Here is a 21,874-nt window from a genome sequence, read left to right as displayed (position 1 = left end):
GTCACTTTTTTGTCAAATATTTTGCATTTTTTTGGTCCATTTTTTGGTCACTTTTTTGTCACTTTTTCGTCAAATTCTTATCACTTTTTTGTCCATTTTTGTAATCACTTTTTCGTCCATTTTTGTAATCACTTTTTCGTCCATTTTCTCTCAATTTTTCGTCCAATTGTTTGTCCATTTTTGTCATTTTTTTGTCATTTTTTTGTCACTTTTTTGTCAATTTTTTCTCACTTTTTTCACATTTTCATCCTTGTTTTCGTCTCAGTCTTGTTGCTATTTTCACACCTTTTTTCCAGAAGCTTTTGGATCGGGGTAAAGCTGGAGAAAATGTGCTCGGTTCAGGTGGGAGTTAAGGGGTTAATTTCTAAATGGGTTTGTAATTTTGAACGTTTAGGAAACACTGTGCGAGCAATCCAATCAACCCCAGATTGTAAAATACTTTGTCATTTTGAGCCGTCTGTATATTTTGTCGCGCCGACATGAACTCACTGTATAGCCTTCAGTTTCACGTGTCGTATTCCACCCATTGAATAAACCACATTTCATTAGCAGTTGTTTTAATGAAAATGCCGAGGATTTAACGGGACATTGCTATATATTTATTCGTCTAGTTATTGCATCGTTATACTCTTTCAACAGAGGAACAGCCGTGTGTTTGTACAGCGTGTGCAGACGTCACAACATACAGAGGAATGTAGTGCTTTGACTTCTCTGTACACTTTATTTACAAATCTGGAGTAGATTACAGCACCTGGGGTCACATGTGTAAAGTGTGCGTCTTGTAAAGTCTTGTAAAGTAACACAGTGATGCATGCAAACAAATACACGGACCATGACCAACGATTCACTCTCATCAGAGCACTTGTTATTGGATGGATTTAAAGGACACTGCCAACAATTCCTTCAGCAGAATATAAGCCTTGAGCACGTAAAAAGAAAGGCCAAAATCGTGGCAGTTGTGTGACCTCAAAGGACAGGGACAGTGGCATGAACCCATTCTGCAGTCAGTATCAAAAGTGGTCTAGGAATAGTGGATATTGGCAATCAGTGATCACTTTACTACCCGAATGATGTACTGTACTCATTAATTACATAAATAAAAGTCGACACAGGACAAAAAATGTTAATATAGCGCAAGTGCTGGACTCCTTATGGTAAATATAAGGCACTAGAGTGTATTACGTTATCTGGAAAAGTCAAGGGAGTAGTAGTAGCCTGAGCAAAGTATGGACACTTTCTACCCTCTCTATATCGTTTAGTAGGAATTACCAAGATTTGTATTTGTCAGATCTTCCAGGAAATCCCACCTGCAGCAAAATATCCCCATAACATGTTGTTTAAAATGCACAGGGGCAGTGGCATGTTGTGTGGATATTTGCTGCAGGTGGGGTAGCAGTTATGGTGCAAAAAACATCTGCTGGAATATGTATAGACTATCTCATGGCAAGCTGAGCAATGTCAAGGATTGAGCTAAACTTGACTGGCAGTTAATTTAAAAAAAAGGGTTAATCTCCGAACAGTTATCTTGTACCAGAGCGTGTACTAGCAGCTTATTCAGTTTGGAGATGGCCCCCAGCTTTGCAGGCGGGAACATGCTTTCATTCTTCTGTCTGTCCCTTCAGCTGCTTCACAGGGAGGCCGTGTCTTCCAAGAGATAATAATATAAAAAGTGGTGAAAATATGAGCAAGGGACAAGCAAATGGACATTAGTCATCAAGTCATTAGCAGAGAGCAGCCGTAATATAGAAAAGTAATGTTAAGTGCAGAAAGCGCTGGCAAAATACCCGCACGACCCCGGACGCCGTAGCAACATAGACATTTCATAAGGCACATTAGGCCAAGTTAAACCCAAATTAAAAGTCATAAAAGGGAATCATAGGAGTGAACCTGAAAAACAGCTTTTGAGTGGCAGTGGCAAAAGAAAAAAAAGAAAAGACTTGGCATGCTGGTGTGGAGACAGGCTTGGTACTAATGCTTCAAAGTACCCATCCTCCTCCGTCTGGCTTCATCGATGCCTTGTTCAAAGCAAAGGACACATGTGTTTAGCTTTATAAATGAGGACAGTGTCCAAAAAGTGGAAGTAGGTGTCAAAAGAGGACGTCCCTTGGTTGCAGCCATCAGTCGCCTTTAGAGGAAGTGAGAGGTGCAGTTTCTGAGGGATCTTCCTGAGGAAACACTACATAACAGATCTTCTGGCCCACATACGTCACTTTCTCTGCAAAATAAGAAAAATCACGTCAGGACAAAAAATAACACTTAAAATAATAGCAAGCATTCAATGGCTACTGTATTTCTTGTTTTATATTTTAGTAAATTTCATCTGGTTTGATTTTGTGGCAGTGGAAATCGTTTTCTGAAACATTCTTTTGGCTATAATATAGCCAATGTTTTTTTTTACAAGTACCCTGGAAATCTTAAATCACTACATGCCTTTCCATTTGGGAACATGCTGGCAGAGCACATGCAGAAAAATGCTCTTGCAGGCTGTTTATCTAAAGCATACCAGCTTTAATAAAAGATTGAATTAACAGACAAGATCTTAACCAGGCATAACTATAATAATAAGGATATTTAGCCTGAAAGAAAAGCTTGGACTTTGAAATAAAATCAGTATCAGCTAGATCTATCACATGATTTCATTTGGATGCACCACAGGATTTTAATTATATTTTATTGTTCTGAAATGACTCTAATATTTTGAAGCTTTAGCATAAATTCAGCCACGAAAACCTAATCGCCAGCCAATCATCGCCCAGAAATCGACGTTTAAACCTTCTCCCCACCTGCCTCATCCATTCCTATTTCATACAGTGTCTTTTGCCTGGGTCTGAAAATAACTAAACATAGACAACAGACTCACCCACTACTCTGTAAATCCACTTTGGTTTGTTTTTCCAGCGAACTCCGATGAAGTAAACGGGAACGCCGGTCAGCATGATGACCATCCCGAGGCCGCACACCACGGGCTCTGAGTACAGACTGAAGCACAGCAGCACGGCCCAGAACAGCAGGTAACTGAAGGGGATCAACATGCTCACCTGCACATGGGAGACAGACAAATGATGATGATTCACAAAGCATGTCCCGCATTGACTCGATCTGAATAATAATTTAACGAATGCTTTGGCAATGCACTTAAGTCAGGGGGTTAAGGCATGGTTTACACACATTTAGTACCATTTTAGACACAATTTATCCCTAAATGATCTCTGGTCTATTATTCTATGAGATAGTACTTGGTGTGAAACCACTGACTTGAGCAATATTTGGTAATACAAGAAATCACAAGTTCAATTTAAGAAGATTGTCATACGCCGTTGAAACACTGATCACTGCGCCACAGAATATTACAATATATTTCTAAGTGTGCTTGCTTCAGCTGTTCTGCATTGTGGATGGTGATACTTATATTGAGACAAACACCAGGTCACATTAGTCTATTTACAGAACAGTTGGTCACCTGCTGTTTCCTTCAAAGACACACTGTCACAGATTCTATTTACAGCACAAATGTAAAGCATTGAACACACATATCTTTTCCCTGACTGTGCTTAGCCAGACCTCAGCCATGTCCATCTGTTCTCAGTCCAGCCAGCCAAACGAACCCATTTACAAACTTATCTCATATTTGTATGTTGCACCCCCTGCTGGTAGAAATTCAAACTCCTCTAGCCCAAGTGAGGGTAAACTTTGTCGTGCATTGCATCATATTTTCTCTGCCAAGTTCCTACAGCCATGAATTCAACATGTGGTCTTTCAAGTGACTGCCCCACCCCCGCCTGCTCCGACTCCAGCTTTGGTTTGGATGACTTTTTCATTTTTCACATATGATATACAGAGTGTTTTTACATTGTGTATTTATAGTATCTTTAACAGCAGCACCTTTATGGGTCGATGCAGGTTGGGTTTTGTCTTCCGCAGATAAAGGAGTCCAGCGATGGTCACTCCATAGGACAGATAGTTGATAAAGGACACATAGTTGATGAGATTATGTGTTTCTCCAATGCACAGGATCAGTATTGTGGCCATGCACTGCAGAGCAACAAGACAAAACAGACATTAGCATTAACTCGTCTTTGCCAAGGTGTTAAACAGAGCAATGTTATACTCACGCAGACTAACAGAGCGGGTATAGGAGTGCAGTTTTTTAGATGGATCATTGCCAACAAGTACGGTAAGTGGCCTTCTCTCGCTCCGGAGAAGCATAGCCTTCAAGAAACACAGTCAATCACATGATTGTTGCACCATGTAATTGCAAGCTTGTTGTAGCAAGTCGATGTAATACATTTTACCACCAAAGTAGTGTATGACCTCTTTTCTACATAATACAATACCTTTAAAGGGACTATACAGAGTTTAAAAATGTAAAAACTAAGTATTTTCCTCCCCGTACATGTTCCAGCCATGTCCTAATGTGTAGAATGAGCTCAGACCTATTCACCACAACTGCCTCTAAAATCCTGCACTGTCACTCAAAAGGGTGTTAATTCGGGTCCGAAGTGCCGTCATGCACAAGCTTAAAGAGGGGGTTTTATGCTTTTTTCAATCCCATAGCATCAGTCTATATCACACTACAATGATGACGAAGCCTTCTGTTGGTCTGTAAATGCAGTAAATTAGAATAACTGCCTTGTATAAAATTGCTCTTTCAAAATGGCTGTAGTGAATGTCTTGAAATAGGCCTCTGTCTCTTTAAGAACCTCTGACCCTTTCCGACACGCCCCCTCCACACGCTGTCTGTGGCATCAGTGGGGAGGGGGCTCTGCTGAGGAGCAGTGATTGGTTACTCGGGTGGTGATGAAAGCTCAGAGGCGTCTCCAGGAGGTGGGGGCGTTCCTAGGAGGACTCAGGCAAACCTATCCCTAAAATGGCTGCCATCAGAGTTTTTACAGATTACTCAAAAATACGTGAATGTGCCAAGGCAACACTTCAGGCATTTTTTTAATGAGGGAATGACATAATAACATGAGGTAAAGTTTGAAAAAGTCGATTTTGCATAATACCCCCCCTTTAATATAGAAGCTGCAGTTACGCATAAGATCTGAGGTGGCAGTAGTGAGTATAAAATGACTAACTTGCATCTAGCCCCTTTAATCCACAGTCTGGGATTACCCTTGTGAACAAAACAATTAAAAATATACAATAAACATCTTGTTTACCTGGAGGAGGTGAAGAGATATCCATTGATTCCTCCAAATGTGGACAAGGCTACGGAGATGGGCATCACCCATGAAAACATGCCCAGCAGCTTTTCACCAAAGGTCTGCGAGAACAAGCACGAAGAACATTCATCATTCTGAACCAATTCACATTTATTGATTATAGAGAAAAAAAAGGCATATTGAAATAACTAAACCTGTTTTTATTTTACATACGTGTGTGTAGTTTATCGGAAAGGACGAATTAAATGATAAATTGCTTGTTCTGATACTAGATATTCAACAGGGGAGAATGAATTCAGTGACAATACAAAGAGTCAGAACACTCTCCACAAAAGCATTTTCAACGTCCTTTTGTCCGACTGAAAGGACACCAGTTTCTTCAGAAAATCAGTCTCTGCTGACCCTTTTTTGTGATGTGGTCTGCATGGTTGTACCGCTTTAATTTGTTATCTCAGATCACACCCAGATACAGATGCTCAGAAACGCAATCAATGACTTCTCCTTTTATGAAGGCTGGGCTGTGTGTGGAGTGGACTCCCGCCTGAAGTCGATAGTCAACGACTCCTTCGTCTTTGTTGTGTTCAGTATGAGATGGGAGATGAACTCATTTAAGACAGGGCTTTGTTCAGGCTGATGAGGGCTGTATCGTCAGTGAACTTCACCAGGTGCCTGCCAGGGTGGGAAGTGATAGAGTCTTACCACTGCTACAGCATTAGAGGCCAGCAGCTCCTGAGGCGACATGGAGGAGAAGTAGGCGATGTTTGTCATGGTGTAGACCAGCGTCACCAGTGGGATGGAGATGTAGATGGCCCGGGGGAGATTTCTGTTGATTTTAAAACAATTAGCTTTGATACATGGCTTAATATTTGTCACAGGGTTTCACAGGGAAAATTAAGGCCCTAGATGTCATTAAAAAGCATTAAATTGGATTCAAACGGGCATTAAATCTAAATGTATTGGAAAATATTGACACTGCTCGAATATTGCTGCAAAGCTCATCAGAAATACATAAATAATGGTCCAAAACACATTCAGCTGCAGTTTTGGCTGTACACATTTATTTACCTTTTGCTTTTGAATTTTGAGATTTCCCATCATTAACTCATTTGAAGGAATGTGTGCTAATGTTGAGAAAAGAAGCATGCACATATATTTTTTGGGAGGCTCGTGGCATTGAAAATATAGTTGTTGGGCATTAAAAGGCGTTAAAACTTGACTTGCTGCTGCCTGTTTATAAACCCTGTGCGAGTAAAGTGAGTTTATGATGCGTACTTGCGCGGCTCCACCACCTCCTCTGTGACGTAGTTGAGGAAGTTCCAGCCGCTGTACGCGAACGAGGCCTGGAGGAAAGCCAGCCCTATCTCTCCGACCGAGGGATCCCCACTGAACTCAAAGGCCACGCTCGGCCGCAGCGCATCATAGTGACCTACACATGAAGAACAAGCACGTAGATCACTTAAAAGGACTTTGGAAAACACTGATCCGAGAGGGATAAGTTAAGAAGTTGTTTAAAAAGTGCACTGTGTACTACTATTAGCATGGTAAACAATCCTTAAACGTACTGTGTATTCAGACATGTCATGTGAAGAAAAGACAAACATAGCACAGCCTGGACAACTGGATTTACCATCCCGCACCTCAATCTCCATAAATCTAGCCTGACTCTCTTCTACCAAAAGAGGGCATTATGGTTAAATGGTTTGGAAACAACATTTATCAGATTTATTGATACTGTTTGGTCCAAAGTCAAGTGACACACCAGCCACATTAGAGAATTTAATCTAATTTGTTTCCAAAAAGATACAAGCTGTTGGGAAAGCACACATACTTTTCTGAGTAAACACTACCAATCTGTAAATAAATGTTTGCTTCTATATGAAAAGAATTGCATTTGTTTCAATTCCGTATTGTGGACTGACCTCTGCAGATCTGCACCAGCCCCACGACTATGATGAGGGCCAGAGCCAGAAGTTTAGCCACAGTGAACACGTCCTGGATCCTGGTGGCCCATCGGACGCTGGAGCAGTTCACCCAGGTCAGGAACACTGCACACAGAGCATATGAACATTACAGATAAGGTGAGAAGGTGGCGTCGCACTTCTACAACTCATTACAGCTTTAACAAACACGTGCGGCCGGGTGATCCAAAAATGGAGCGCGGACCTTTGAGTGAATGTGAGTAAAAGAAACAGAAATGAAGTTGAAGTCGGTGGTGGGTGGTGTGTATGTGTTTGTCGGAGTGGGGGGCTTTCGTGGAGGGGCTGTTAGGGGCTGTGTCATCCATCACTGGGGCAGGGGTCCCTCCCACCACACAATCCGGACAAACTGCTTCCGCTGGCTCCGGCCACACACACCACATACACACACACACGTACACGCGAGAGAATAGTTGGCAGGACGATTTGGTGGCACCGAGCAGAGCTTCCTCTCGCCTTTAACGCCACTAAGTTTTATAGTCAATTACACTAAGACACATTTCCTCTGCCCCAGAACAGCCGCTTCCCCCCCCCCCCCCAGCATTGGCCGATGTGTGCGTCCTGACAGGAAGGAGGTGCCAGCGGGCTTTATGCATGACAGCCCAGGTAGATGTGTACGCCATTGAGAAACGCAGCAGCGCCTACAGAATACTAAACTAATGACTGCCTCTTCTTCTCTTAAGAGTGTGTTTTCAAACTGCAGTGCCCTTTATTATGGGCTTTTATCATCAGACATGCTGCTGACTTATTCGTATAAAAAACTGATAGAGAGTGTACATTTGCGTGGCATGTCAGAAGAAGCAAGACAACATTTGACTGAAGATTTACACCTTCACATACTCTTCTGTGTTTTCATACATAATGATCTCATCAAGCATGCATTAATTTTTAATGTCAATATTAGGCGTGGACAATATAACACATTATCAAATGATGGTGACAATGCAATTCCGCCATATAACTATAAAGGGAATGCAGATGATACCACAGCTTGGCAACAAAAGACAAATCATTTTCAGTGCTGAGCTGTTTTGTTTTGACACGCCAAAACGTGGAGGGTTCTGTTTCGACTGAAAATGATGCAACCCGTACAGTGTTGCATCATTTTCAGTCTAAACAGCGTTTTATTTTCTGCATTTGGATGGTCCGACTTTTCACATGTTCCAGTACAGTTCCAACTCCTTGGCAGAACAAACTTACCAATTAAACTCCCAATATGGTGCATGCTGGATTCAATAATACATTTTATGAGGAAGCGGGAATTGAAACCATCTGACCACCTTCAGTATAGTGCTCCTATTCATTTGTGTACTGATTACTACGATTGTGCAACTTTTTTCTGTAAGACCTCAGGGCACGAGCTATCTCTACAGTCTGAGAGTGAGAGTGTGCATAAATAAGCATGCAGGAAATGCCTCTGGCTGGGTCACATGTGTCATACTAGTCAAGTTGCTCAGGAGAATTTAGGGTATTGTCAACACAATGACAATATTTGCTGAATTAACAGAATTTCAAACTGTTTGTTTGTTTGTTTGTTTGTTTGTTTGTTTGTTTGTTTGTTTGTTTGTATACTTTATTGTCCCCGTAGGGAAATTTGTCCTCTGCATTTAACCAGACATTTATTTATGAATGAACACATAGGATTGTGTAGGAAACAAAAAAGGGTGAAATAACTCAAAATATGTTTAATATGCCAAATTCCTCAAAATTGCCACTTTAATCTTTAAAGCATTTTCTCAATGAACTTCATAAGGTAGTACCTGAAATGGTTTTCAAAAGTCTGTGAAGTGAAAACCATTTCTGGTGACAACATCGTGAAGAACATTGAGAAAACCCTAAAGGTAAAGTACTTCTCGTAATCAAAGCAAAGGGCGGCTATTCTGAAGAATTTATGTAAACATTGTTTGTTTAAAACATAATTCTGTGTGTGTTTATTTATTAATGAACGCCTTCAGTGAGAATCTACAAAACAAATATAAACCAATACATAAAAAAGCCTTTCCAAACTTTTGCCTATCTGGCTATTCAAAGAGCATCATGGCTGAAGTAACATTTAAAGAATAGTATATTTTTCTTTTCATATTTACACACGAGCCACACTAAGCAAACTATCAATAGCATTTTTTCCTATGTAACTCAGTCTTACAGAAGCTGACATTTAAAAACATATATCACGAAGTGTCCTGCCCTTCCCGCTGCATAACTTTGCTGCTATGGGCTGGCCCTGGCCCGCACTCCTATTCCTGGAAGATGATGAGCGACCGTCGCCTCGACTGGAGCTGACTGGTTTTCTCCCTCATACGCACACGCACAGGTTTGTGCTCAATCATACTACATCAGGTGGACAGTGCACACAGAAGGAATGACGGCCCCTTAGAGGCCCCGCTAGGAGTAAAACAACTTTGATTGCTGCAGCACAAACATAGCTGTCTCAAAAAAAGGATGGCAGTTAGCAGTGACAATATCAAATATGGGAATATGCTCTACTGCTACTATACGAATACTCTTCTCAGTATACTTATCTCTACATTTTAGGCCTATATTAGATGAATTGCATACAAATCGTGAATGTTACTTTGTCACTAAAAAGTCAGTAGGCTTCTCCTTCCATCTGAGAAGGAAACTGAATCTACATTTATCGCAACATGATAAAAACAATTCTCTCATAGTGCAGGTGCAATCCTTCTTGTCATCGAGAGGCCTCCTTAGATTCTGAATGCAAGAATACCTGTTTCTACAAGCCGGCTTTCAGTTACTGAGAGTTCAGGTAAGAGGGTGATGCAACCTCACAGACTGTCACTCAGGCACTCATTGAGTATACACAAACTCTTGAAATGGAGACAATATTGTGTGAAGTAGTATAACATTATAGGCCCGATCTTCCGCTTGGCACTATGGAGGACTGTGGCTGCCAAAACAATAAATATATAAATAAATATATACATGTTTTTGCCATTTTAATTTAAATAAAGATAAAATTTGTGAAGATGCACATACATTTATATATTTCTTTATTTATATTTATGTTAGCGACCTGCAACCTGTTAATATCATATACATGTGATTCTGGCTTGGATACATGGATTAATGGATACATGGATTTGTTTTTTGTTTTTTTTAAAGAAATTAATACATTCAAAAATCACAGTATTTGTGGAAAAGATGTGCGGATGTCTTACAAATCACACTAATTCTGTAGTGATTGATTTCCCCCAGTCTAAATTTAACAGCGATTCCCAACCTCTGTATCAATTAGTACTTCCGTTTGAATCTGAAGTATCACCAGTCGCCCTTGTCAAGTGTCCTCGTGCCCCTATTGCTGCAGCAACAATGCACTTGTAGCTCAAAGTCGACCGATTAAGAATAGACGTATTCATAGCAGGTGCTGACAGGGTAATAAATATGCATGTTGTCCGAGCTGCAGACTTTCCTTTTTCCATAGTCCAGCATGGCCACTGCTAAACAATAAACAATTCCATCGACTACGCCCACTAATTAGCCTTATCCTCAATTATGTAGCCTGACACAGATACCGACAACCCAAAAGTACAAATTGCCGGGGCGCTCCTGCTTGGCTTGGACGGGGAAAACAGCTGTAGTATTCTGGGGCCAAAAATAGATGGGGTGATGTGCTACGGCGGACCCTGCATATGCTGTGGACACACACACCCCTGGCCAGACCCGCTCCTCTGCATCCAGTTCAGACAAGACCAAACTGGCTGGCTGTATAGGAAACATGTAGACCACTCTGCATGTGCCAATGACTACTTAAATGCATGTAGTAGAGCCTGGCCGTAGAACACAATAAAAAGGTACAACGCATCACATTAATTCTTGAAATCTTGAAAATACAGTCTTCTTCCACACACTTTGAGTATTTTTTGCCAAAGACAGAGTTGCATGTTTAGCTAAAACAAACCTTTAACTGTCAAAGCCATGACGTAAATCCTTATCTCTCTTGCTATTGTTCTACATGCAAACAGCGCCGTGTCGTTACTCAAATTTACTGACCAATGAGATCATGCTTTCAGGTCATGTGTGTGTTCTGTGGTAAGCTGCTATTTTCAATAGGGGCTAATAATCTTTTGAGTATGTGCTATGGGGGAAGGGGTAAAATCACTTTTAGTTTTGGAGATGGTGGAAAGAGACTTCTCTTTCTATGATTTGATCTTTTTAGACTGAACCCATATTACCTGTGTGAATGTAGTGTTTGAGGGATGGATGGATGGTGGTTGAAAAGGCTGCAATCAGTCAAACTAATGGGCTCAGTGTCCCCGTGTGATTTCTTCCTGGAACATAAGATCAGCGCTGTTCAAGATTAGCAGGATCCCAAAAAAATGAAGAGACAGGTCAGGATTTGGTAAAGGACAACGAGTTACTGATGGACAGTCACTGCACCGCGTTACAAACATCATGTTCGCTGTAAATCCTGCCCCAAAGGAAACGCCATATGGTTATTACATGTAAACAAGTCAATAAAATGTAAATTACTAACAGGCCGATTCTTTTTTGCGCAGGCTCGCAAAACTTTGCACAATTTTTAATTAGGGCAGGGCGATATGGCCTAAAATCTATATCATGATATAAAAAAGTCACGATAGATTTGACGATATTATTGACAATGGAAAAATTACTTCAAAATCCCAGCCTTACGCCTATTGAGAAGACAGTTTCCATCCTTCATTTCATTTGACTTTTTAAGCACCTGCCCCCGTGTTCTACAGTCAGTGTTTATACTGCTCTGATGGAGCTGAGCGTACAACAATATGAAAAATTATATCACGATAACGATAATGTGATACGATATGGCCCACCCCTAGTTTTAATTTCTATTTTGTGTTAGCTGCAAGCTTCAAGACAAAAAACCCCACTGCTATGAATTGATATGAAGTTGTTACATCTCACATAAGGTTTTTAACCTGCTCCAGTCACATCCTGTCATTTACTCGCTGTCCTTTGCAACATCTTGAGCTATCGCCTCATTTGGGCGACAGTGGTGCAGATGGTAGAGCGAGCTGTCTTTTGTGTCTTGTTGTGTCCTTTGGCAAGACACTTTACCCACCTTGCCACCAGTGTCTGCGTACATTGGTGTGTGAATGAGAGTGTGAACGCGTGAGTGGTTCTTTGCTGTAATGCGCTTTGAGTGCCTAATGTAGATGGAAAAGCGCTATATAAGTTGAAAGCATTTACCATTTGTGTGGGACCCTGCTAATTGTGAATGTAAAAGATAGGGGACAGGAAGAACAGAGCCGATGTTACTGTCCAGGCAGAAATCACGTGGGTTCATTGTGCCTATAGCCCATGGGTGATACTGATTGAAACATAACTACCAATTTGTGTTGACCACCACCAATTACTTGCTCACACACTACATTTTTACATGGAAACATTTTCAGTGGGTCATGAGCCATGCATTTCTTCACTTCTATAAAAGTGAAGAAACATCTGAATCTAGTATTTTACATGATACATAAGAAATTCAACTGTTATTTGGGTCACGGCTTGGAACCTTATCATGATGGGTCCTGACAGCGTCTCAGTTGAGGATCACTGCTCTAGATCAAACCAAGCCATTATATTAATCCAAGCCCTTTCCCGGACTATATTAAACAATCGATTTGACCATGACCACTTTATCTTTGACAGGCTCCGTTAAGTAGGTCTGTGATAAGAACATTGCAGCATCAAAGCTAAACACACACATAACACTAACATCTAGGGCTGTTCAGTTTGGACAAAAGTGCTTGTGACTCACGGATGCAGGTCATGGCCAGCAGTCGGGTGGCGATGAAGGGAGGCACGCAGTTCTGAAAGGCCGGCTGCAAGACGTAATTGGAGAAGGTGAGTGCGATGACAGCCAGCGTGGTGGGGTACATGATGAGGACCGCGCTCCACAACAACAGGAAGCTACCGGGTGACAAGAAACAACCAAAGGCCTGTGTGTCACAATCACCGGGAAATATTCACTTGGAGACACGAAGAGTCGGTGAAATGGAGTCATTACATTTGTTCATTTGAAGGTGATAGGACAAACCTTCTAGAAATGTTACATAACATCTAGGTCAGACTTTTGAGGAATATATAGGGCACTCTTAAGTAGAATAGCACAGCATAAATAGGGCATGCAACACCAAGAGGTAAAGAAAGTGCAAAGGATGGTGTAAGAAATGGAAATAATTTGGTATAAATGGAGGACGGAACATGATTAAAAGAAAATAAAGCTTATTCAATTTGATTTATGGATTTGTTTGGAGAATGTTTTAACTAAAACTAATCAAATGGATGAATAAATATTAAGAAAGGTTAATCAATTCTAGTTTAGCACTTACAGTATAGTACTGTGAAGTTTCTATTTTTAATCACTGTAAGCCTAAAGCTGCTTACTGTGCTTTGTGCTGGCAGCTCATGAAAGTCTGTATGTTGCCATGTCGATATTACCACTTAAATAGATTGATGGTTTTCTGCATGTCTGTTACTCTGCCATCATTGGTCCATTTAGATGGCACTGAGTGTAGGCCTGATGCTGAGCAATCCTCTTAAGCTTTTACAGAGTGACCTTATTTATTACACAAGGAGGTTTTCCTTGAGATTTCAGAATCTCCAGGGGAATTGGTCTCAAACACTAATTGTTAAAGGGACTATACAGAGTTTAAAGATGTCAAAATTATGTATTTTCCTCCCCCTACATGTTCCAACAATGTCCTAATGTGTAGAATGAGCTCAGACCTGTTCACCACAACTGCCTCTAAAATCCTGCACTGTCACTCAAAAAGGTGTTCAATCGGGTCCAAAGTGCTGTCATGCACGAGCTTATTATAATGTGCAGTTACACGTATGACCTGAGGTGGCAGTAGTGAGTATAAAATGGCTAACTTGCATCTAGCCCCTTTAAAAACAAACAGAAGAGACATGTATGTAAATTCATATTTTTAATCATACTTTGTGGCTTGATGGTTTGGGGTTCTAATGTTGTAAAGTGAATGTAGCCATACAAATCTACTATTTTAGGGGTCCATATATAAGATTAGCTAAAAACTCAATAAAAACAACTCCTAATTTCAAATGCTTTTATGTGAACAATAACTTCAATAGTTTACATTTTTACTATACTGTTGTGGAATGTGCCAAGAGTCTCAGATATCTTTTTTTTTTTTGAGTGCAAAATGCATATTGTAGAATCCTTTTGTGTGAACTTGAATATTTTATATTTAAAAGTAGTTAAACATAATTGGGGGTTCCATGTATGCAGACACAATCCCAACCTCTATGGTGTGAAAAGAGGTAAAATGACTAAAATGCTGTTAATGGATTTTGATTGGACTGCCCTATTTGTAGCGCACACATTTTTATTGCATATTAACTAAAGAGCATGTGCTGTTTGGAATTTGTACACAGGTCTGGTCCGAGCAGGTTCTCCCTTTGCACTGACCAGAACACTGTCGACATTCTCCGACGCTCAACACTGCACTGGGGTCAGGTGACAGATCATGTGACCACAACTGTGTCACAAGACTCCCCGCAGCAGTAAAGCTCCAGACACAACGAACAACATGTCTGCCATGGTAATGATGTCCAACTTACCCGACCAGCCCCCCGAAGATCTCGGTCACATATGAGTAGTCCCCTCCAGACTTGGGGATGGTGACACCCAGCTCGGCATAGCACATGGATCCCAGGGCGCAGATCCCACCTCCCAGCACCCACACGATGAGCGAAAGCCCCACGGAGCCCGCATGCTCCAGTACTCCTTTGGGTGATATGAAGATTCCTGATCCGATGATGTTTCCTGGAGAAAGATTTTGATAAACAATTAGTTAGTGTTAAACCCCATCTTACCCATGAATGAACTGGCCTCATCTCTTAGTCAATTAACAACTATCCAGTATAAGCACATGAAACAGAAATGTGTCACCTCATGTTAAACTTGGAGACATACAATGGGAAAGATGACTGAATAGCAAAACACTCCCTGTGTGTGCAACAAATACACACAAACAAATACTGAGTCCAGAAAGTACTGTAATTTTTGTTGAAATATGAGCAATACAGAAACTGTGGCCATGACACTGTCATAATAAACTGAAATGTACATTTCCCCGAGATTATCAAAATCAGCACATCAACACTAAACTGCTCTAAAGATGATCTTCACATTGTCATATTTTTACACCTAACTTTCTTGTTTTCCTTGTGACCAAGAACTCAAACAAAAGGAAACTATGACAACTTGCTTTTGCTGTGAAACGAATGCAGTTCTAATGTTTTCTTTTTCTTTTTCAAATTCATAACTTTAACGTAAGAGGTAATCACAATATAACATGAAAAAATATATACCTATATGCATTATGTCGGCTGACACATGGTTTCAGGTTTCAAAAGAAAAAAACACCACAAACCCCAGTGGACTTGTTAAGATTTCAACCTTTCAAATCTCTCGAGCTCAGGTTCACTTATGTCATCAGCAGCAGATGTCACGTCTCAAACTATTGTTTTGGAAAACAAAGAAAGAACCTGTTTGCTGTTGCAGTTTAGTACTGGCCCTGTAGACACACACCGTCCCATCACTGGCCTTATTAACATTACCAGACAGGTTGAGATGAGAACCGTTCCTTCAGTTTACTGTTGTGATATTCATGACAGTATCAGACCTTCTGAAAGTGTCTTTACACTTGTGATACAAGGTGAATAATTAATAAAGTTGTATTTTTGTTGTAAGGCTTCTTTAAAATCAAATATCTATTGCATACATTTTAAACTTTAACTGCTCTTTACATTTGAAAAGATCTAAAGATTTGGCTTCCTGTTCAAGAGCCACAAATCCCATAATTACAATTGACATTGATTTCAGATGAAGTCCACAATAACCTCGGAGTTACACATGTGGTTCTCAAACAGAAAATCAGCTTCCCAGCACTTGCCTTCCATCATTTCAAATTAGGGAAATCAAATCCAACAAGTAACAGAATATAAATATTTTGGAATTTTAATTTATTGTTTATCTTTTAAGCCCCATATTAAACCCTTAACCACGAATTAACCAGGTGCATTTTCTCCAGTTCAGATTTACCCAAATCTAAAAGGCCAGTGTAACTTATTTGAAAGCTAAGACCTACAGAGCTCATCTAAATGCATCTTTTCCCTTGTGTTGTCACTTTTTTTTTTTTTTTTTTGCGTTATTGTCACATTTTTGTCACTTTTTCATCACATTTTTGTCACTTTTCTGTTACTCTTTTTGTGACTTTTGGTAACTTTTCATCACTTTTTTGATCAAGTTATTGTCGCTCTTTTGTTTCATTTTCATCCTTATTTTTGTCTAATTTTTGTTGCTCTTTTGACACTTTTCACTTCTTTTAGATTTGTGTAAAGTCGAACAGGAGAAAATGTGCTCTGTTCTGGTGTGTTTTAAGAGGTTAATAAAACTGATTCACAGATTAAAACCAAAACTCTGTTTTTACTTTAGAATAAAGTCGAAACTTGTGACTGCTGCATTTATCCCTGTGTTGGACGATGTGATCTGCCTCCACTGACTCTGCGTGCTTTGGACACTGTTTATCATGGAGCCTTGCGTTTTGTTTACAAATATGAGGTCATTGACTCATCACTGCGTCTTGTACGCCTGGGTGGGCAGGCCATCTTTGTCGTTTCACACATTGAAACATTGGCATCTTTTAATTTAAAAATGTCTTGCTGAACTTCTCCTTCTTTATTTGCAGCAGCTCCCTGAGCTGAGGAGCAGCCGCTAAATAATAATAAAGCACAAGGTGCACAAGACGATCTATTTTATCAAAATTAAACATTTGCCACTTAAACATTTACTCACAGTGGAAAAAGTAACAATTGTCTTTACTGAAGTAAGAGTACACATACTTCATTATAATAGAAGTAAAAAGTACCTTTGATAAACCTACTCTTTTTCAAAAAGTACATGTACATGTACTTGATTAAATGTAACTGAGTTCTACTCGCCTCTGCTATTAACTATTGTTGAAACAAAGTCTTTCACAGTCTTTCATGCAGCTGTTTTATCTGAGTGTATTTTCTTGATTTAAAGATTCAATGTTTCACTATTTTTGAACAAATGTTGCGGTTTTGGGTGAAGCTAAAGGCTTTGAGTGCCCAGGGAGGTAGAAAGTGCTTAAGTGATAAATGATTATCTAATTGTGACCATTTAGTTCATGGGACTTACACTTTGGCATAAAGTTAATGAAAATTATATTCATGATTAATTATATAGATAATGAGACTTTGAAATATCATACATTTCTAATCTTCTATGCCTGACTCTTGCCCACCACTAAGCTATTATGAGAAAACAGTTGTTCTCTGCTGTCTCATTTGGCCTCCTTCCACACCAACAACACACTATGACCTGACCTTCATCACCCTTATGAGAAAAACACACAAAAAAAAGCCTCCTTGAGGCAAACAGCAGCTGTTCAAGCACATCAGGCTTACTATGTTGTGATTTGGGACAAGATTTGAGCACGAATTCAGCCAAAATGTGGCTGTGTCTTGCTCATTTGGCCTGAGAGGCACAGAGTGACACAGTTGGAGCGACTTGGAGTGCTCTCTAATGATGCGCTGGGAAAAGGGGCGGTCCACTCTGCGCATTTATCTCTGTCACTTCTGATCGTGGAGGCTGCGTTGAGGGCTTACATAATGCTTCTGTTGTGATTGTTATGTCACGGAGGTTGGCATTGCAAGCTACAAACTAGAATTAAGAGAGGGGCTGCAGCCTTTATGACAAAAACTTTGGATTGGATTATACAAAGCAACTTCTTAATGACATAAATGAAACTTGATTTGTTTAGCTGTTGTTGTTTTTTTTTTTAGATTAAAGCCAAAATGCAAATAATGAAAACATACACATACGCCACATTTTGCATTTTATAGAAGGAAGAGGAGGAGCGCTTCCAGTTTTTACTTTATTTTAGTGCTCTATTTTAGTACATCTCGAAACAAGGTCTGAAGGTTAAAACTCTCAGTATTCATACTGGCTGTGGGTGGACTCAGAGTGTTTCTCCTGTAATATTGTGGTTCTCTGCAAGCACTACCACTGAGATGTGGGTGTTCAGTGAAATTATCATGAAAAGGTATGAATGAAATGTTCTATGCGTGGCCCAGGACAGCAGCTCACGACACAGAGCTTCATGCCCCATCTCAGATATGATGCTTTTTTCTCTCTTAATAAAACATAAATGGAAAACATAAGGCCATCACACTTGCTCTGTCTCTTGCAGGGTGTTAGAAATGTGCATGTGGGCAGAGCAGTGTCAGGCAAAGCAGACACAAAAATGAGTTTGTAGAAAGCCTTAAAGAAAAATGAAGGATTGATATTTTTTTTAACTTTTTGTAGGTCCGTCTCGTTTCTTATCATAAATATACAAACTATTACATGTTTTTATCTGTTTAATTGCCACCTTTCTGACCAAAATTTACTGTAGTTTGTGTTCCGAACACACACAAATAAATGTTGTTAGATGCAAAGTGAGAAATTTCTGGTCTGACTGGTCCAACCATGTCTGTGAAAGTTGACCCCTAAAGGATTTCTCTGCAAATTACTTTAAAATATTCTGACACTCTAAGTCAGGGGTGTCCAAAGTGCGGCCCGGGGGCCAAATGCGGCCCTCAGACTAATTTTTGGTGGCCCTCTGCCTTCTTGCTGAATCGGGACACATCATCAGAGATAGTCTTTTTTATTTGATATGTAATAATTCTACACAATTCTAACCAAACTAACCTTTTACTGTGAGACAGAGCTGGCATGAAGGTTTTGAGCATAAATAAAGGTGTGGGGTGCAATTTAAACCTCTGCTAGTCAAAGGTTTTGCGGCACTAACCACTGATCTATGGCCCTTCACCCTGTGTACGCTTCAGTATGCGGCCCCCCATGAAAAAAGTTTGGACACCCCTGCTCTAAGTCCTGCATTGTATGCTCTTTATTGAAGTGTCTAAATGAAAAATATAATACACTTAAAGGACTCATGCATTACCTTACACCTTACAAAATGTACATTTAATAAGTGCAGTATATCAAAATGAAGCTGGTAGTCTTGTAGTGGTTAAAGTTTCTGCACATATGGCAGAACAGCAGCTAATTTATTATATGTCACTCATTGCTCTTCACCTTTTTCACCCATGCGTTCCTGTCAAAGAAAGCCAAAAAGTACTTCATTTAAAATTTTTTCAGAGCAATGCCAACATACAATTGCATGTTATTTCATCGCATGTTGATGCTACAATCAGACATTGTTTGAGGAAAATCTAACAATCACAAATGTACAATAAATATTAAATGAAATCAGATGAGAATCACTATTAACTTATTTCAGACTTTAAAAAATCGAATTGAATGATTGAAAAAGGCCAATGTCTGCAATGTACAACAATGACAGCATACACCATTTTTCAACCTTATTCATATTTACATAACACAGGCTGCAAAACTGAACACATTTGGTGCAATACAGAAGTCTGTAGGCAGCAGCTTGTGTGGTAGGCAGACCTATGACTCAAATTAAAGCAACAAATGTTTTATAATTACACTTCAATATGTGGGTGGATATTGTTTAGTCATATCTCTGTTGTTTGCCAGAGAATACCACCACTACTGGGCTATTATAACGTAACACAAAGGTTTGAATACCGTCATAACGCCAACCCATCAATGCAATAGGACGGAGACAGACCTCGTGCATATGACAACTGAAGGTAATTTATCCGCACTCTTCCTTTTCACTATGATGAATGTGTTTTTCTTGTAATTGTGTACAACTGTGAAGCCATTTGAATCGCCTTGTGTATGAATTGTGCTCTACAAATAAACTTGCCTTGCCTTTTGTCCTTCACTATCTTGGTTTTGTGAACAGGCCCTGCCTTTAGTTCAGTAACCTTGTCTTCTGAACTCTTGTATTGGCTAGAAAGTCCTTTTTAATGCAATAAAAGCCTGTTGGATAAAAGACATACTTCAGTGACATTTGAGAAGTCACAACCATGACACATTGTGGAAAGAACAAATACCGACCATTGTAAATTAGGGCATATTTATCCACTCTTCACACAGCTCTTACAATAAAACTTACCTCTATTCATTGGTCTAGTCAGTATCCTGCCCTTTCTATGTGGGTTATTATAGACATTATACCCTGAGGGCCTTGACACCAGGGGAACCCCTTCTCTCTGACGTTATCTCTACACCTGTTGAATGGGCTGAGGTCACTCTCTGAGCTTGAAGAACAGCGATGGGTTTTTCTAACAGGAAACCACAGCGCAGTGAAGCGCCTAAAAACGAGACTTCCTGATCTAACAGTAACACCCCCTTCTTTACATTTCTGCATCATGGCAGATTTCCCGTCTGTGTTGAGGCACGTGTTGTGAAGGGAAGATAGTGTTACAACAAGGATATCCAGAAATAATCAAATCGATGTCGAACCCTTTCGAGGAGCCTCCGCTGTATCTCTCCAGGACCGGCTCTCTGCGCGCGCAGGAGATGCTTACCCGCATGCCTTATGTGAACTTCAGAAGGCTATGATTTAATCCAGCCACGTCGGCATGTGGATATTCACATCATCTGTTCAAGCCCAGCAGCTTCGAGCTCCTCATAATGGAAAATGTGTGAGCTTTTCAAGTTTGAGCTTGAACTGCATTTTTAACCTTCAACATAGTTTCTTTTGTGAGTAAAAGCTAAAATAACAACTCAGACCAACCGTTAAATCATGTGTAACCTCAGACTGCAGTTGCTGTGGAAACCAAGTGTTCAACTCCGTAAAATTCATTGTTTGCCCGTGTAGTTTACTGTAACTTCAACAAGTAGCTAGTCCAGTATGATCACTTCATAAGACCCTGCTTCAGACACGTCTAACTTTCGTCCACCGGCATCTCTCTCAAACGTCACTGTTGCCTATTCTATGCGTTTCAGTGAATTGAGTAGAACATCGACATTGGATAACTCACCGATAATAATGGCACACGCGCTCATAAGCCCGATTTCTTTCTTCAGAGTAACTCCTTTAGAGGCGTCCGTATCCTTCCTCCTTTTCTCTTTGTCCTCCATCTGCCCCGCTTAACAATGTTTCCCTACCGCCGCAGTCCGGTCCAGCTACTGTACACTGAACCAGGCTCCACACTCCACCCAGCCCTTATAATACTCAACTGACGGACTGTGCGTATCCGTATGCGCATGCGCAAACCTCATCACAGTTGAGCCCACCTTGTCACAGGTAACTTGAACTGAGGCTGGTATTTCTTTTTGTCAGCAGCTTTACTGGTGAAAAAGACAGAAGACAGGGAACTCTGCTCACTCATACACACAAGTACGAAGAGTTATTAACAGTTAAACTCCCCACTAATAGTAGCCGACATATTGACCCATATTTATTATGCTTAGAGTAGGTAGCTGTGTATGAACATTCCTTCTCACTAGGAGCTTTAAACACATAGCCTATATGCCAACAGAGGACATTGAAGTCTGGAATGATAAATATTTTTTTCTGCTGTGTGCTTGTTTTGAGTGGTGACTATCCTAGTTCTCATATTATATGAAAATGTAGTCAATATGATTTTGTTGAGTACAAAAAACTGCTGTTGACCATTTGTCTGTGCATTCTAATTTCTCCCAGTCTCTTGCAGGAGACTTTGTGTGTTTACCCACATTGATCTACTTCTTCCAGGTGACCACACAAGAGGAGGTGACATCTGTCTCCAGCTTGATTAGACACACCCACTTTCAGTGCATCT

The 21,874-nt window shown here is 40.2% G+C and overlaps 1 protein-coding gene across 1 annotated transcript; it reads right to left on the bottom strand.

Annotated features, from left to right (window-relative positions):
• Positions 1 to 1,493: 1,493 nt before the first annotated feature.
• Positions 1,494 to 21,268, bottom strand: slc7a10a (solute carrier family 7 member 10a). The gene is made up of 11 exons (XM_079554488.1): positions 21,092 to 21,268; positions 14,720 to 14,924; positions 12,894 to 13,045; positions 7,082 to 7,207; positions 6,435 to 6,588; positions 5,862 to 5,985; positions 5,160 to 5,263; positions 4,113 to 4,209; positions 3,883 to 4,032; positions 2,861 to 3,038; positions 1,494 to 2,215 (listed from the first exon to the last, which is right to left on the bottom strand). The coding sequence occupies exons 1-11, from the start codon at positions 21,189 to 21,191 to the stop codon at positions 2,118 to 2,120; spliced, it is 1,488 nt and encodes a 495-aa protein (XP_079410614.1). The 5' UTR covers positions 21,192 to 21,268; the 3' UTR covers positions 1,494 to 2,117.
• Between the last annotated feature and the right edge of the window lie 606 nt (positions 21,269 to 21,874).

This window comes from Gobius niger (assembly GCF_951799975.1).
Source record: "Gobius niger genome assembly, chromosome: 4".
Lineage (NCBI taxonomy): Eukaryota > Metazoa > Chordata > Actinopteri > Gobiiformes > Gobiidae > Gobius > Gobius niger.
The sequence above is the reverse complement of the archived record's forward strand: the minus strand, read 5'-3'. Positions and strand labels throughout refer to the sequence as shown.